Below are 17,996 nucleotides of genomic sequence, written 5' to 3' on the forward strand. Positions count from 1 at the left end.
GTACTGTGTCCAGTTTTGGGCACCGGTGCTCAGGAAGGATATAATGGAACTAGAGAGAGTACAAAGGAGGGCAACAAAATTAATAAAGGGGATGGGAGAACTAAAATACCCAGATAGATTAGCGAAATTAGGATTATTTAGTCTAGAAAAAAGACGACTGAGGGGCGATCTAATAACCATGTATAAGTATATAAGGGAACAATACAAATATCTCACTGAGGATCTGTTTATACCAAGGAAGGTGACGGGCACAAGGGGGCATTCTTTGCGTCTGGAGGAGAGAAGGTTTTTCCACCAACATAGAAGAGGATTCTTTACTATTAGGGCAGTGAGAATCTGGAATTGCTTGCCTGAGGAGGTGGTGATGGCTAACTCAGTCGAGGGGTTCAAGAGAGGCCTGGATGTCTTCCTGGAGCAGAATAATATTGTAACATACAATTATTAGGTTCTGTAGAAGGACGTAGATCTGGGGATTTATTATGATGGAATATAGGCTGAACTGGATGGATAAATGTCTTTTTTTTGGCCTTACTAACTATGTTACTATGTTACTATGGCAGGACCAACTGAAGAATGTGAAGTGGGTTTTCCTGTGGCCATCCAGTACCTGGGTTTAAAGCCTTATTGGGGTGCATATGACTTGATAGCAGGGCAGGTCTTGCATTCAATGCAACATTTTTTCTGGAAGCCCTCCTGTACCTCTCATGAAAGGGGTATTGGGGTGCGTCGTAATTCTTGGCAGCCCGGCCACTCACTGCATAGGCAATAACAGCATAGGAGAACCCCTGTTTAATAATGGCCCTTTAAGAATATTAATGCCACCTTATGCCTCTCTAAAAATAGGCTTTGTGACTTTAAGAGTCTCTCCTTCATACATGAAACAAGATGTGTCTCATGTGTCACACACCACATGGCCAGCTAGGGTTGTTAAATGTTACAATGACATTTCCCAGTGAATGCATTTATATTGGTTGAAAAAAATGTTAAAGTTGAAAAACGCATCAGGAATGCTGCTTGTGAACATAGCCCAAGTGGTGGAGGAGCATTTTGGTCTAGGGTTAATTATTTTGCCTTATATACAAGTCATTACCCTGGAAAGGATGTACCTTAACATATTTCCCAGCAAAATCCATTTTGGTTTCGTTTTTGTATGTTTTTTGGTGCACCTGTAAAAATGGCATGAAACTCTGACAACATCGTTTTCAGGGGCGATCCCCATGATGTTCCTGTGTCATTTGCAGTGTTTCCATCATTTTCAGATGTTTTTAGACCTTAAAAAGACCCCCATGGGGATTGCGGTAAAAATACTTGGATTTCCCATAGACTTACATTGGGCTCGTTCGTTGCTCATGTCGTGTACCCGAGAGTATTCCAATATGCTCGACCTGAGCATTTTAGTACTAACCCATCACTAGTAGCTGAGTTCATGTAGCTATATATTTATTATATTTGACAGTGACTAGTGAACCTATTTTGCATGCTCTTACACATTTATTTTATAAAACAAAAAAAGAAGAGAACTTCCATGTCACAGTCTTTGTTTTTATTCCACTTCTTTTACCTATAGCTACAGAGCTATTCTCCTACATAATCAACCAGAAGAAAATCCAAGGATATTTTGTTCTGGTCTCATTAATAAAACTAACATGTACAACACTATCTTAGCATAAACTGTTACTATAATCACATATTTCTTGTACAATTTTAACAGATATATGTCATTAGCATTTTAACTTCATTCCCAATAACCTTCTCTGGAGGATGAATATTATTTGTATCAAATGCATTGGTCATATCCCAGCCATTTACAAAGCCAACATTGAGGTCCTTCAAGACAATTTCCATGATAAAGTAGTGTAACGAACCATGAAAATCACTTAAACGTTCCAAATCTTTCATGTCACTTGTATTCTCAGTCTTAATTATAACATTAGTTTCTGGGCTTCGGTGGAACAGACGCTCTATAGCGCGGCGTATATTATACAGTCTCTTAATGAAGTAATAAACGGGGTAGGATCTGAAATGGATTCCAATATTCAGTATGATCACAGTTCGCTTATCGCCTCTTATTAAGTCGATTTCACGAGCAATGGTACGTTCCTCTTTCCATGATCTATATGACGATGAAACAAAAGGCAAAGTGTGTCTTTTCCAGGAAATTTTCACATTCCGCTGAAGGTCCAAGATTAAAAGTTCACGTGACCAATTATCTTCATAAAGATTGAACTTTTGGAGTGCTGTGTATAGATAGATAAATGTCACTATAATTGTTTTTAAATTAGGCCTATTTGAAAGTCAATACTATACATGGAATAGATTATAGCTACTGATATGTTTGACTTACTGTATTTGAGTGTATATTTATATCCATTATCTAATATCTCTACAATAAAGATAACTTGTAAATGTTCCAGACATATCTTTCAGTAGATACCAATATTCATCTGAAAATAATTCTGGAGCATCTTGTCTTAGAACTTAGGATTGTTCTGTGTTTCTGTTAATCCTGGTAATGGATGCAAAAATTCACACCGTGTGTCATTGGGTTGTGCTGTACACAGTCTGACTCTGTAAAATCATTAATTACATTAATTATCTGTCTGGGGATCCACATCCCTGACAGTCAACGGCAATGTTCAGTTTTCAATTCAAATCCAAAAGCAGACAAAAGGAAACATACACATGAAAGCTGTACATCTAGTAAATAATAAACAGTGCTTTGAAAAAGTATTCATACTCCTTGAACTTTTCCCCATATTTAAATGTTGCACCTAAAAAGTTGATGTATTTCATTGGAATGTTACATGATATACCAACACAAAGTGGCAAGTATTTGAGAAGTGTAAAGAAGATTATACTTGGTTTCTTAAATATCTCAAAAATATAAATCTGAAAATTCTAATGTGCATTTATATTCAGACCCCGAGTCAATACTTTGTACAACAACCTTTCGCCACATTTACTACTGAAAGTCTTTTGGGATATGTCTATTCCAGCTTTGCAAATCTAGAAGCTAAATGTCTCGATTCAACTGGCGAGTGACCTGGGACCAGGGGCACCTTTCCTGGCCATAACACTAGGGGCCACCCTGTTTCCTGGGATACTTCAGATGACAAAGAAGCCATGGCGTCTGCCCTTGCCCTATCTCCTAAATTAGCCCTTCGTGAGTCCCCGTCCCCCACCCAGGGAAGTTGGGGCGCTGGTGCGCACACAGTACACCAACCCAACAGACAGGGTAACAGAGACAATGGTAAACTGAAAACTCACACACACAAAATGCACACTCACATATAGCAGGAGTATTCACCAGGGTGTGTAGGGGAGGGGGGAAGCAAAACAGGAAAGGATAAGGAATTTCCATGCATACGAACCAGGCAACTGTGGCTAATAAATTCTTTCCAGCACTCCTTCACAAAACTAACTTCTCCCACTCCTATGTCTTGCAGCAATTGCTAACTCTGAAGATGACTTGGAAATAGGGCCCAGATTTTATAGGGAAAAGGAGTGGCTAACTGAGAACAGCTGAATGAAAGAGTTTTCCAAATATGGCCGATTAACTCCTGTTCTGCTGTGTTCTGCAGGAAGAAATCAACACGTTTAATACACTGGATAATACACTGGATAAGTGCTTACTCTCAGCGTAGTAGAAGCAACCAGACACTGCAGTCTTCTGTCTCCGCTACTTTGCAGTAACCTCGTGACACTAAAGTTTTTGCCGATTCTTCTTTGCAAATTAGGTCTAGCTCAGTGAGATTGAATAGAAAGTGTCTATGAACAGCAATTTTTAAGTCTTGCCACATATTCTCAATGGTATTTAGGTCTGGACTTTGACTGGACAATTCAAACACATGAAAATGCTTTGATCTAAACCCTTCCATTGTAACTCTGGCAGTATGTTAACCCCTTAACAACCACCTATATGCCTTTTAACGGCGGCAGTTAAGAGTATTTAAACCATGGCGCCGTTAATTAACGGCGCTGTGGAAAAAGTGAATAGCGCCCCCCCCCCCCAAAGTCAGACTTTCTCTGGGGTCTCGGTTGCCGGGGGTAGCCGAGACCCCACAGAACATGATTCAGGGTTTTTTTTTACCGACCCCCGGGTTGCAATCGCCGGTAATTAACCGCTTACCAGCGATCGCAAAACAAAAACAAAAACGTGATTTCCCATTTAATTCCTCTATCCTACAATGTGATCGCACATCAGAGGACAAAGAAATGGGGTCCCCGATAGCCCCCGATACTCACCTGTCTACCCCGGTGCTCCTCGTGGCTCCCGATGGGCACCGCCATCTTGTTCCGGCCAAAAAATGGCGGACGCATGCGAAGTGCGCCCGCCGGCCGGCACCCGGAAGATCTTTGGGGTCTCGGCTGCTAGGGGTAGCCGAGACCCCAAAGAACATGATCAGGGTCGGTTTTTACCGACCCCTGTTTTGCGATCGCCGGTAATTAACTGTTTACTGGCGGCCGCAAAAAAAAAGCGATGTGTCATTCTCTGTCCTCTGATGTGATCGCACATCAGAGGACAGAGAAATAGGGGGATTCGGGGACCCAGTTATACTTACCGGTGACCCAGGGTCCTCCTGCGTCCCCTCCTTCCCACTGGCTTCTTCATCCGGTAAGAAAATGCGCATGCGCCCGCCATGACCTGCCGGCCGGCAGTTAGAGGAGTTGGGGCTAAATTTAGGGTTAGGGTTGGGGCTAAATTTAGGGTTAGAGTTAGGGCTAGGTTTAGGGTTAGGGCTAGGGTAAGGCTTCTTTCACACTTGCATTGGTACGGGGCCATCGCAATGCGTCGGTCTGACGCACCGACGCACATTGTGAAAATTGTGCATGAAATGGGCAGTGGATGCAGTTTATGCCCAGTCTATATAGTAGAAAAAGGATCGGGCTGACAGCACTCACACAAACGGGCGCTCGTTCCTTGTCCAGGGAACCAACCTGGATATGTACAATAGTCCAAAGGAAGATGAACAGCGCTCCAGCCGGGTGTCGTGGTATCAAAAAAGGAAACTTTATTGGTCCATGTAAAAGCAACGTTTCGACCAGTATCCTGGTCTTTTTCAAGCATGTAGCACAGTACAAAGTGTCGGCTTAAATGGTGTGGATACCACACAGGGCACCAATCACCAACCAGCCACTAATTACATATACAAATACAAAAAGTAACATCAATCAAACTATATATAATACATTAAAATAGATACATACAATATCTGCAGCGTTAGAAACAAAGAAAATCAAATCTCAAAAGCATATAACATAATATTGCTGCAATGTTTATATTCCGTCCAGCCAATTAGGTTCCGGCATATCCGTAGTCACGGCTACAAATTTCCAATGAAACAGTCCTTGCAGCGATCCTCCTGTCCAATCCGGATCAATTCTGCGGTGGGCGCCAAAATTCAACCAGCCTATCAAACCCCATCATGCTTCCAAGCCAGTCCCAGGTAACCAATCAGGCAAACACTTATATCATATACCATGACTACATCACAACCCTGCGACTCACTACGGCAAGCCACCTGGCCGCAGAGGACTCAGAAGCACCCTGATAGGTGTAGCTGTGCGTCATGACAACAGCCCGCCCACCTCACGTGATCACACAACCGGGTCCGCCCCACAGTGACGCAACCATCCATCCCCCATGCACAGGGGAAGCCGCGGATGCGCGCAGACTCAGTACCGCCGGAAACCGCCGCATCGTAAGCCACGATACAGGCAGATCCAGCGGCACAGTGAGATGCCACGCCCCCCGCCAACCCACATGCAAAGAGGACGCCGGCGCGTCACAAACAGGACGTCCCAGATGCGACGTCACAGAGTCAGCTAGCCAGATGCCAATACACAGGCGCCTATAACCATTGGATCTGTGCAGCCACGGCCACAACGGGTTGCCAAGGGAACCTAAATAAATATAAATAGATATAATTAGCCATCTATAAGGTGTAACTCAAGATAAAACATGGAAAAAGCCATTTTGATCAGATAGATCAATAGAGTGACACTACCTAGGGACGGAAAAGGACATTGTATAATCAATCGCTAAAAACAATAAAAAACGACAAAAACACTATAGAAACAATATACCGATGAATAATGTCTAAATTAAGGCCTCCAGGTTGTAAGGTCCCTAATGAGTAAATCCAAAGAAATGAGATGGATTTACTCATTAGGGACCTTACAACCTGGAGGCCTTAATTTAGACTTTAATTTACAGGTCTGCATTCCTAGGTAATATTTTCTCTCCCCTAGTTCATTGTTCTCTCTCCTCTTGGTTATGGCATTATTCATCGGTATATTGTTTTTATAGTGTTTTTGTCGTTTTTTATTGTTTTTAGCGATTGATTATACAATGTCCTTTTCCGTCCCTAGGTAGTGTCACTCTATTGATCTATCTGATCAAAATGGCTTTTTCCATGTTTTATCTTGAGTTACACCTTATAGATGGCTAATTATATCTATTTATATTTATTTAGGTTCCCTTGGCAACCCGTTGTGGCCGTGGCTGCACAGATCCAATGGTTATAGGCGCCTGTGTATTGGCATCTGGCTAGCTGACTCTGTGACGTCGCATCTGGGACGTCCTGTTTGTGATGCGCCGGCGTCCTCTTTGCATGTGGGTTGGCGGGGGGCGTGGCATCTCACTGTGCCGCTGGATCTGCCTGTATCGTGGCTTACGATGCGGCGGTTTCCGGCGGTACTGAGTCTGCGCGCATCCGCGGCTTCCCCTGTGCATGGGGGATGGATGGTTGCGTCACTGTGGGGCGGACCCGGTTGTGTGATCACGTGAGGTGGGCGGGCTGTTGTCATGACGCACAGCTACACCTATCAGGGTGCTTCTGAGTCCTCTGCGGCCAGGTGGCTTGCCGTAGTGAGTCGCAGGGTTGTGATGTAGTCATGGTATATGATATAAGTGTTTGCCTGATTGGTTACCTGGGACTGGCTTGGAAGCATGATGGGGTTTGATAGGCTGGTTGAATTTTGGCGCCCACCGCAGAATTGATCCGGATTGGACAGGAGGATCGCTGCAAGGACTGTTTCATTGGAAATTTGTAGCCGTGACTACGGATATGCCGGAACCTAATTGGCTGGACGGAATATAAACATTGCAGCAATATTATGTTATATGCTTTTGAGATTTGATTTTCTTTGTTTCTAACGCTGCAGATATTGTATGTATCTATTTTAATGTATTATATATAGTTTGATTGATGTTACTTTTTGTATTTGTATATGTAATTAGTGGCTGGTTGGTGATTGGTGCCCTGTGTGGTATCCACACCATTTAAGCCGACACTTTGTACTGTGCTACATGCTTGAAAAAGACCAGGATACTGGTCGAAACGTTGCTTTTACATGGACCAATAAAGTTTCCTTTTTTGATACCACGACACCCGGCTGGAGCGCTGTTCATCTTCCTTTGGACTATGCCCAGTCTATGTCCTGGGGAGGAGGGGGCAGAGTTACGGCCATGCATGCGCGGTCGGAAATGGCGGACACAACGTACAAAAAAATGTTACATTGAACTTTTTTGTGACGACGGTCCGCCAAAACACAACGGATCCAGTGCACGATGGACGTGACGTGTGGCCATCCGTCGGCAATACAAGTCTATGAACAAAAAACGCATCCTGCGGGCACATTTGCAGGATCTGTTTTTTGTCCAAAACGATGGATTGCGACGGATGCCACACGACGCAAGTGTGAAAGTAGCCTTAGGGCTAGGGTTAGGGTTGGGGCTCAAGTTAGGGCTAGGGTTAGGGTTGGGATAGGGTTAGGGTTAGGGTTGGTGCTAAAGTTAGGGCTAGGGTTAGGGTTGTGTTGTGAATTCTGTTTTCGAACTCCCTCCTGAGGTCATGAATGGTACTTCGGCGAGTTCTGTCCATGGACTCCCTCTGGTGGCTGTGAGTGGAGCTGCTGCTTCTGAGGTTCCTTCCACAGGTGACTTAGTTTATTCTTTGGCTGGCTGTTCTATTTAACTCCACTCAGATCGTTACTCCATGCCAGCTGTCAATGTTCTTGTACTGGTTCAGTTCGCTCTTGGATCTTTCTGGTGACCTGTCTACTCCAGCAGAAGCTAAGTCCCTGCTAGTTAATTATTTGCTCATTGTTTCCTTGTCCAGTTGGCTATCATGATTTTGCCTTGCTAGCTGGAAGCTCTGGGATGCAGAGTGGCACCTCCGCACCGTGAGTCGGTGCGGAGGTCTTTTTGCACACTCTGCGTGGTCTTTTGTAATTTTTTGTGCTGACCGCAAAGATACCTTTCCTATCCTCAGTCTGTTTAGTAAGTCTGGCCTCCCTTTGCTGAAACCTGTTTCATTTCTATGTTTGTGACTTTCATCTTAACTCACAGTCAATATATGTGGGGGGCTGCCTTTTCCTTTGGGGAATTTCTCTGAGGCAAGGTAGGCTTTATTTTCTATCTTTAGGGCTAGTTAGCTCTTAGGCTGTGAAGAGGCGTCTAGCTCGTGTTAGGTACGCTCCACGGCTATTTCTACAGGTGTGATAGGATTAGGGGTTGTGGTCAGCAGAGCTCCCACTTCCCAGAGCTTGTCCTGTGTGAGTTTAACCATCAGGTCGTTCCGGGTGCTCCTAACCACCAGGTCTATAACAGTACAGCTGGCCCAAAGTATTAATGCATCTCAATAGAGGGATAAGAGAAGTTCTGAGACCATTTTTTTTCTCTGCAGTGTTTTTTGTCTTTCTTTTCCCCTTAACCTCTGGGTGGTTCAGGACACAGGTGTAGATATGGACATTCAAGGTCTGTCCTCTTGTGTGGATCATCTTACTGCAAGGGTACAAAACATTCAAGATTTTGTAGTTCAGAATCCGATGTTAGAGCCTAGAATTCCAATTCCTGATTTGTTTTCTGTGGATAGATCTAAATTCCTGAATTTCAAAAATAATTGTAAACTGTTTCTAGCTTTGAAACCCCGCTCCTCTGGTGACCCCGTTCAACAAGTAAAAATCATTATTTCTTTGTTGCGTGGTGACCCTCAAGACTGGGCATTTTCCCTTGCGCCAGGAGATCCTGCATTGCGTGATGGAGATGCGTTTTTTCTGGCGCTTGGATTGCTTTATGATGAACCAAATTCAGTGGATCAGGCAGAGAAAATCTTGCTGGCTTTGTGTCAGGGTCAGGATGAAGCGGAGGTGTACTGTCAGAAGTTTAGAAAGTGGTCTGTGCTTACTCAGTGGAGTGAGTGTGCCCTGGCGGCAATTTTCAGAAAGGGTCTTTCTGAAGCCCTTAAGGATGTCATGGTGGGATTTCCCACGCCTGCTGGTCTGAATGAGTCTATGTCTTTGGCCATTCAGATCGATCGGCGCTTGCGTGAGCGCAAAGCTGTGCACCATTTGGCGGTATTCTCTGAGCATAGGCCTGAGCCTATGCAATGTGATAGGACTTTGACCAGAGCTGAACGGCAAGAACACAGACGTCGGAATGGGCTGTGTTTTTACTGTGGTGATTCCACTCATGCTATCTCCGAGTGGCCTAAGCGCACTAAGCGGTTCGCTAGGTCTGCCACCATTGGTACAGTACAGTCTAAATTTCTTTTGTCCGTTACTCTGATTTGCTCTCTGTCGTCCTATTCTGTTATGGCATTTGTGGATTCAGGCGCTGCCCTGAATTTGATGGACTTGGAGTTTTCCAGGCACTGGGGTTTTTTCTTGGAGCCCTTGCAGTATCCTATTCCATTGAGAGGAATTGATGCTACGACTTTGGCCAAGAATAAGACTCAGTACTGGACTCAATTGACCATGTGCATGGCTCCTGCACATCAGGAGGATATTCGCTTTTTGGTGTTGCATAATCTGCATGATGTAGTCGTTTTGGGGTTGCCATGGCTACAGGTCCATAATCTAGTATTGGATTGGAAATCTATGTCTGTGTCCGGCTGGGGTTGTCAGGGGGTGCATGGCGATGTTCCATTGCTGTCAATTTCGCCTTCCACTCCTTCTGAAGTCCCTGAGTTTTTGTCAGATTACCGGGATGTATTTGATGAGCCCAAATCCGGTGCCTTACCTCCTCATAGGGATTGCGATTGTGCAATTAATTTGATTCCTGGTAGTAAGTTTCCTAAGGGCCGACTGTTTAATTTATCTGTGCCAGAGCACGCCGCTATGCGGAGTTATGTAAAGGAATCCTTGGAGAAAGGTCATATTCGCCCGTCGTCATCACCGTTAGGAGCAGGGTTCTTTTTTGTGGCCAAGAAGGATGGCTCTTTGAGACCTTGTATTGATTACCACCTTCTTAACAAGATCACAGTCAAATTTCAGTACCCTTTGCCGTTGCTGTCTGATTTGTTTGCTCGGATTAAGGGGGCTAGTTGGTTCACCAAGATAGATCTTCGAGGGGCGTATAATCTTGTGCGAATTAAACAGGGCGATGAATGGAAAACAGCATTTAATACGCCCGAGGGCCATTTTGAGTACCTGGTTATGCCATTCGGGCTTTCTAATGCTCCATCTGTGTTTCAGTCCTTTATGCATGACATCTTCCGAGAGTACCTGGATAGATTCATGATTGTATATTTGGATGATATTTTGGTCTTTTCGGATGATTGGGAGTCTCATGTGAAGCAGGTCAGAATGGTGTTCTAGGTCCTTCGTGCGAATTCCTTGTTTGTGAAGGGGTCGAAATGTCTCTTTGGGGTTCAGAAGGTTTCATTTTTGGGTTTCATTTTTTCCCCTTCTACTATCGAGATGGACCCTGTTAAAGTTCAGGCAATTTATGATTGGACTCAGCCGACATCTGTGAAGAGCCTGCAGAGGTTCCTGGGGTTTGCTAATTTTTACCGTCGCTTCATCGCTAATTTTTCTAGTGTTGCTAAACCGTTGACTGATTTGACCAAGAAAGGTGCTGATATGGTCAATTGGTCCTCGGCGGCTGTAAAGGCTTTTCAGGAGTTGAAGCGTCGTTTTTCTTCTGCCCCTGTGTTGTGCCAGCCAGATGTTTCGCTCCCGTTTCAGGTTGAGGTTGATGCTTCTGAGATTGGAGCAGGGGCTGTTTTGTCGCAAAGAAGTTCTGATGGCTTGGTGATGAAACCATGTGCCTTCTTTTCTAGAAAATTCTCGCCTGCTGAGCGCAATTATGATGTTGGCAATCGAGAGTTGTTGGCCATGAAGTGGGCATTCGAGGAGTGGCGACATTGGCTTGAAGGAGCCAAGCATCGCGTGGTGGTCTTGACGGATCACAAGAATTTGACTTATCTCGAGTCTGCCAAATGGTTGAATCCTAGACAGGCTCGATGGTCGCTGTTTTTCTCCAATTTTGATTTTGTGGTTTCGTACCTTCCGGGCTCTAAGAATGTGAAGGCTGATGCCCTGTCAAGGAGTTTTGTGCCTGACTCTCCGGGTGTTCCTGAGCTGGCGAGTATTCTCAAAGAGGGGGTAATTTTGTCTGCCATCTCTCCTGATTTGCGGCGTGTGCTGCAGAAGTTTCAGGCTGATAGACCTGACAGTTGTCCAGCGGAGAAACTGTTTGTCCCTGATAGATGGACTAGTAGAGTTATCTCTGAGGTTCATTGTTCGGTGTTGGCGGGTCATCCTGCAATCTTTGGTACCAGAGATTTGGTGGCTAGATCCTATTGGTGGCCTTCTTTGTCACGGGATGTGCGTTCTTTTGTGCAGTCCTGTAGGACTTGTGCTCGGGCTAAGCCCTGCTGTTCTCGTGCCAGTGGGTTGCTTTTGCCCTTGCCGTTCCCGAAGAGGCCCTGGACGCATATTTCCATGGATTTTATTTCAGATCTCCCTGTCTCTCAAAGGATGTCGGTCATTTGGGTGGTTTGTGATCGCTTCTCTAAGATGGTTCATTTGGTACCCTTGTCTAAATTGCCTTCCTCCTCTGATTTGGTGCCATTGTTTTTCCAGCATGTGGTTCGTTTGCATGGCATTCCGGAGAACATCGTCTCGGACAGAGGTTCCCAGTTTGTTTCGAGGTTTTGGCGGTCCTTTTGTGCTAAGATGGGCATTGATTTGTCTTTTTCTTCGGCTTTCCATCCTCAGACAAATGGCCAAACCGAACGAACTAATCAGACTTTGGAGACATATCTGAGATGCTTTGTTTCTGCTGATCAGGATGATTGGGTGTCCTTCTTGCCTTTGGCTGAGTTCGCCCTTAATAATCGGGCCAGCTCGGCTACTTTGGTTTCGCCTTTTTTCTGTAATTCTGGTTTCCATCCTCGTTTCTCTTCAGGGCAGGTTGAGCCTTCGGACTGTCCTGGTGTGGATACGGTGGTGGACAGGTTGCAGCAGATTTGGACTCATGTGGTGGACAATTTGACATTGTCCCAGGAGAAGGCTCAACGTTTCGCTAACCGCCGGCGCTGTGTTGGTCCCCGACTTCGTGTTGGGGATTTGGTTTGGTTGTCATCTCGTCATGTTCCTATGAAGGTTTCCCCTCCTAAGTTTAAGCCTTGTTTCATTGGTCCGTATAAGATTTCTGAAGTTCTCAATCCTGTGTCATTTCGTTTGGCCCTTCCAGCTTCTTTTGCCATCCATAATGTGTTCCATAGGTCGTTATTGCGGAGATACGTGGCGCCTATGGTTCCCTCCGTTGATCCTCCTGCCCCGTTGTTGGTCGAGGGGGAGTTGGAGTATGTGGTGGAGAAGATTTTGGATTCTCGTATTTCGAGATGGAAACTCCAGTACCTGGTCAAATGGAAGGGTTATGGTCAGGAAGATAGTTCCTGGGTTTTTGCCTCTGATGTTCATGCTGCCGATCTAGTTCGTGCCTTTCATTTGGCTCGTACTGATCGGCCTGGGGGCTCTGGTGAGGGTTCGGTGACCCCTCCTCAAGGGGGGGGTACTGTTGTGAATTCTGTTTTCGAACTCCCTCCTGTGGTCATGAATGGTACTTCGGCGAGTTCTGTCCATGGACTCCCTCTGGTGGCTGTGAGTGGAGCTGCTGCTTCTGAGGTTCCTTCCACAGGTGACGTAGTTTATTCTTTGGCTGGCTGTTCTGTTTAACTCCACTCAGATCGTTATTCCATGCCAGCTGTCAATGTTCTTGTACTGGTTCAGTTCGCTCTTGGATCTTTCTGGTGACCTGTCTACTCCAGCAGAAGCTAAGTCCTTGCTAGTTAATTATTTGTTCATTGTTTCCTTGTCCAGTTGGCTATCATGATTTTGCCTTGCTAGCTGGAAGCTCTGGGATGCAGAGGTCTTTTGTAGTTTTTTGTGCTGACCGCAAAGATACCTTTCCTATCCTCAGTCTGTTTAGTAAGTCTGGCCTCCCTTTGCTGAAACCTGTTTCATTTCTGTGTTTGTGACTTTCATCTTAACTCACAGTCAATATATGTGGGGGGCTGTCTTTTCCGTTGGGGAATTTCTCTGAGGCAAGGTAGGCTTTATTTTCTATCTTTAGGGCTAGTTAGCTCTTAGGCTGTGAAGAGGTGTCTAGGTCGTGTTAGGTACGCTCCACAGCTATTTCTAGTTGTGTGATAGGATTAGGGGTTGCGGTCAGCAGAGCTCCCACTTCCCAGAGCTTGTCCTGTGTGAGTTTAACCATCAGGTCGGTCCGGGTGCTTCCAACCACCAGGTCTATAACAGGGTTGGGGCTAAAGTTAGGGTTAGGGCTATAGTTAGGGTTGGGGCTATAGTTAGGGTTAGGGCTAGGGTTAGGGTTGGGGCTAAAGATAGGGCTAGGGATTGGGCTAAAGTTAGGGCTAGGGTTGCGGCTAAAGTTAGGGTTAGAGTTGGTATTAGGGTTAGGGTTGGCATTAGGGTAACGTTTGGGATTAGGGTTAGGTTTGGGATTAGAGTTAAGGTAAGGGTTGGGAATAGGGTGAGGGGTATATAGAGAAAAGAGTTAGGTTTGAGGTTAGGGTTGAGATTAGGATTAGGGGTGTTTTGGATTTAGGGTTTTGATTAGGGTTATGGTTAGGGTTGAGATTAGGGTTGTTTTGGGGTTAGGGTTGTGATTATCGTTAGGGTTGTGATTAGGATTATGGATCAGGTGGGGATTAGGGTTAGTGGTGTGTTTGGGTTAGGGTTGGAGTTAGAATTGGGGGGTTTCCACTGTTTAGGTACATCAGGGGGTCTCCAAACACGACAGCCAATTTTGCGCTAAAAAAGTCAAATGGTGTTCCCTCCCTTCTGAGCTCTGCCATGCGCCCAAACAGTGGTTTACCCCCACATATGGGGCATCAGCATACTGGGGAGAAATTGGACAACTTTTGGGTCCAATTTCTCCTGTTACCCTTGTGAAAATAAAAACTTGGGGGCTAAAAACTTTTTTGTGGAAAAAAAAATATTTTTTATTTTCACGACTCTGCATTATAAACTTCTGTGAAGCACTTGGGCATTCAAAGTTCTAGATAAGTTCCTTGGGGGGTCTAGTTTCCAAAATTGGTTCAATTGTGGGGGTTTTCTACTGTTTAGGTACATCAGGGACTCTGCAAACGCAACATAACGCCCGCGGACCATTCTATCGAAGTCTGCATTACAAAACGGCGCTCCTTCCCTTCCGAGCTCTGCCATACGCCCAAACAGTGGTTCCCCCCCACACATGGGGTACCAGCATACTCAGGACAAATTGGACAACAAGTTTGGGGGCCAATTTCTCTTGTTACCCTTGTGAAAATAAAAACTTGTGGGCTACAAAATCTTTTTTGTGGAAAAAAAATTTTTTTTATTTTCACGACTCTGCATTATAAACTTCTGTGAAGCACTTGGGCATTCAAAGTTCTCACCACACATCTAGAAAAGGTCCTTGGGGGGTCTAGTTTCCAAAATGGGGTCACTTGTGGGGGGTTTCTACTGTTTAGGTACATCAGGGGCTCTGCAAACGCAACATAACGGCCGCAGACCATTCTATCAAACTCTGCATTCCAAAACGGCGCTCCTTCCCTTCTGAGCTCTGCCATGCGCCCAAACAGTAGTCCCTCCCACCTATGGGATATCAGCCTACTGAGCATAAATTGCACAATACATTTTGGGATCCAATTTCTCCTGTTACCCTTGTGAAAGTAAAAATTTTGGGGGAAAAAAATCATTTTTGTGGAAAAAATATGATTTTTTTTATTTTCGTGGCACTACATTATAAACTTCTGTGAAGCAGTTGGGGGTTAATAGTGCTCACCACACATCTAGATAAGCTCTTTGGGGATCTAGTTTCCAAAATGGGGTCACATGTGGGGGTTTCTACTGTTTATGTACATCAGGAGCTCTGCAAATGCAACATGACGCCCACAGACCATCCCATCAGAGTCTGCATTCCAAGCGACGCTCCTTCCCTTCTGAGCCCCGATGGGTGCCCAAGCAGTGCCCTCCCCCACGTATGGGGTACCAGCATACTCAGGACAAACTGGTCAACAGATTTTGGGGTCCAATGTCTCCTATTACCATTGAGAAAATTGCAGGCTAAAAAATCATTTTTGAGGAAAAAAAAGGATTTTTTATTTTCACGGCTCTACTTTATAAATTTCTGTGAAGCACTTGGGGGTTTAAAGTGCTCACAACACATCTAGATAAGTTCCTTAAGGGGTCTAGTTTCCAAAATGGGGTCACTTGAGGGGGGTTTCTACTGTTTAGGCACATCAGGGGCTCTCCAAACGCGACATGGCATCTGATCTCAATTCCACCCAATTCTACATTGAAAAAGTCAAATGGCGCTCCTTCTCTTCCAAGTTCTGCAGTGTGCCCAAAAGTGGTTTACCCCCACATATGGGGTATCTGCGTATTCAGGAGAAATTTGTATGGTTAAATTTTTGTTTTTACTCTTGTGAAAATAAAAAAAATGGTTCTGAAGTAAAATGTTTGCAAAAAAAGTTAAATGTTCATTTTTTTCTTCCACATTGTTTCAGTTCCTGTGAAGCACGTAAAGGGTTAATAAACTTCTTGAATGTGGTTTTGAGCACCTTGAGGGGTGCAGTTTTTAGAATGGTGTCACACTTGGGTATTTTCTATCATATAGACCCCTCAAAATGACTTCAAATGCGATGTGGTCCCAGAAAAAAAATGGTGTTGTAAAAATGAGAAATTGCTGGTCAACTTTTAACCCTTATAACTCCCTAACAAAAAAAATTGTGTTTCCAAAATTGTGCTGATGTAAAGTAGACATGTGGGAAATGTTATTTATTAACTATTTTTTATGACATATCTCTCTGATTTAAGGGCATAAAATAAAACGTTTGAAAATTGCAAAATTTTAAACATTTTCACCACATTTCCGTTTTTTCATAAATAATTGCAAGTAATATTGAAGAAATGTTACCACTATCATGAAGTGCAATATGTCATGAAAAAACTGTTGCAGAGTGCGTCTTCTTGCAGTCACCGCTGTACTTAGGAGAGCTTCAATCAGCAAGATATCTTGAGTAAACAGTATTTACTTCATACTGGATAAACATGAGTAAGAAAACAACCAACCACTGAGAGCTTCCCTCCCCACATTACAGCAAGTATATAACTTTACACACTATCGCCATCTGCTGTCTGGTTAGTATAAAGTCCTCCTTTCACTTATAATAAGTCCCAATCTGTTGCATATGCCAACAAAAACAGTCTCTGAATCAGCAGGATCCGTTAAAGCGTTCCAGAGTTATAACCTCATAAAGTGACAGTGGTCAGAATTGTAAAAATTGGCTCGGTCATTAAGTACCAAATTGGCTCTGTCACTAATGGGTTAAGGGTTGATGTCTTGCTACAAGATAAACCTGCATCCAAGACTCAAGAGTTTTGCAGCCTCTAATAGGTTTTTCTCCATGATCTACTATATAATTTTCTAAGGGTCACTTCCGTCTTTCTGTCTGTCTGTCTTTCTGTCTATCTGTCTGTCACGGATATTCATTGGTCGCGGCCTCTGTCTGTCATGGAAATCCAAGTCGCTGATTGGTCGTGGCAAAACGCCCACGACCATTGCCACGACCAATCAGCGACGGCCATAGTCTGGCAGCGAAATGGCCGCCGCTTTACTACCCTGCAGTCAGCGCTGAGCGCTCACACAGGGTTAATGCCAGCGTTAATGGACCGCGGTGTAACGCACTCCGTTAAAGCAGCCATTAACCCTGTGTGACCAACTTTTTACTATTAATGCTGCATATGCAGCATCCATAGTAAAAAAAATCTAATGATACAAATAATGATAATAATAACAAAAAAAAGGTTATTCTCACCCTCCGACGTCGCACGCTGTCCTCGGCAGTGCAGGTTCCGGTGCCGAGGAGGCTATACGAGAAGGACCTGCCATGACGTCACGGTCATGTGACCACGACGTCATCAGAGGTCCTGCGCTCATACCAACCCTGGCACCGGAAGCTGCCGCGTGCACCGCACACAGGGCCAGGACTTCAAGGGCCCTTCAGAATGTGAGTATATGTTTATTTTTTATTTTAACTCTCTTTTAACCACGCATATAGTGCCCACATTGCTATATACTACGTGGGCTGTGTTACATACTGCGTGGGCTCTGTTATATACAGTACTACATCTCTGTGCTACTGTATATACTATGTAGCTGGGCAATATACAATGTGACTGTGCAATATACAACGTTACTGTCCAATATACTACATTGCTGTGCAATATACTACGTGGCTCTGCTATATACTACGTGGCTGACCAATATACTACATACCTGTGCAATACACTACGTGACTGTGTTATATACTACGTAACTCTGCTATATACTACGTGCGCTGTGTTATATACTACGTAGCTCTGCTATATACTACGTGCGCTGTGTTATATACTACGTCGGTTGTGTTATATACTACGTCACTGTGCAATATAGTACGTAGCCTGTGCTGTATACTACCTACATATTCTAGAATACCCGATATGTTAGAATCGGGCCACCATCTAGTTGCCTATATTTAGCTCCATCCATCTTCCCATCACCTCTGACCAGCTTCCCTCTCCATGCTGAACATAATCCATCCCCACAGCATGATGCTGCTACCAGCATATCATATTTGACGGTGTGGATGGTGTATTTAGGGTGCTGTACAGTGTTAGTTTTCCTTCACACATAGCGCTTTGCATTCATCCCCAGG

General features: G+C 44.5%; 1 protein-coding gene across 1 annotated transcript; it reads right to left on the bottom strand.

Annotated features, from left to right (window-relative positions):
* Positions 1-1,704: 1,704 nt before the first annotated feature.
* LOC138652202 (NXPE family member 1-like) lies at positions 1,705-3,361 on the bottom strand. The gene is made up of 2 exons (XM_069742972.1): positions 3,289-3,361; positions 1,705-2,237 (listed from the first exon to the last, which is right to left on the bottom strand). The coding sequence occupies exons 1-2, from the start codon at positions 3,359-3,361 to the stop codon at positions 1,705-1,707; spliced, it is 606 nt and encodes a 201-aa protein (XP_069599073.1).
* Between the last annotated feature and the right edge of the window lie 14,635 nt (positions 3,362-17,996).

The sequence above is a fragment of the Ranitomeya imitator genome, chromosome 10 (genome assembly GCF_032444005.1).
Source record: "Ranitomeya imitator isolate aRanImi1 chromosome 10, aRanImi1.pri, whole genome shotgun sequence".
Classification (NCBI taxonomy): Eukaryota; Metazoa; Chordata; class Amphibia; order Anura; family Dendrobatidae; genus Ranitomeya; species Ranitomeya imitator.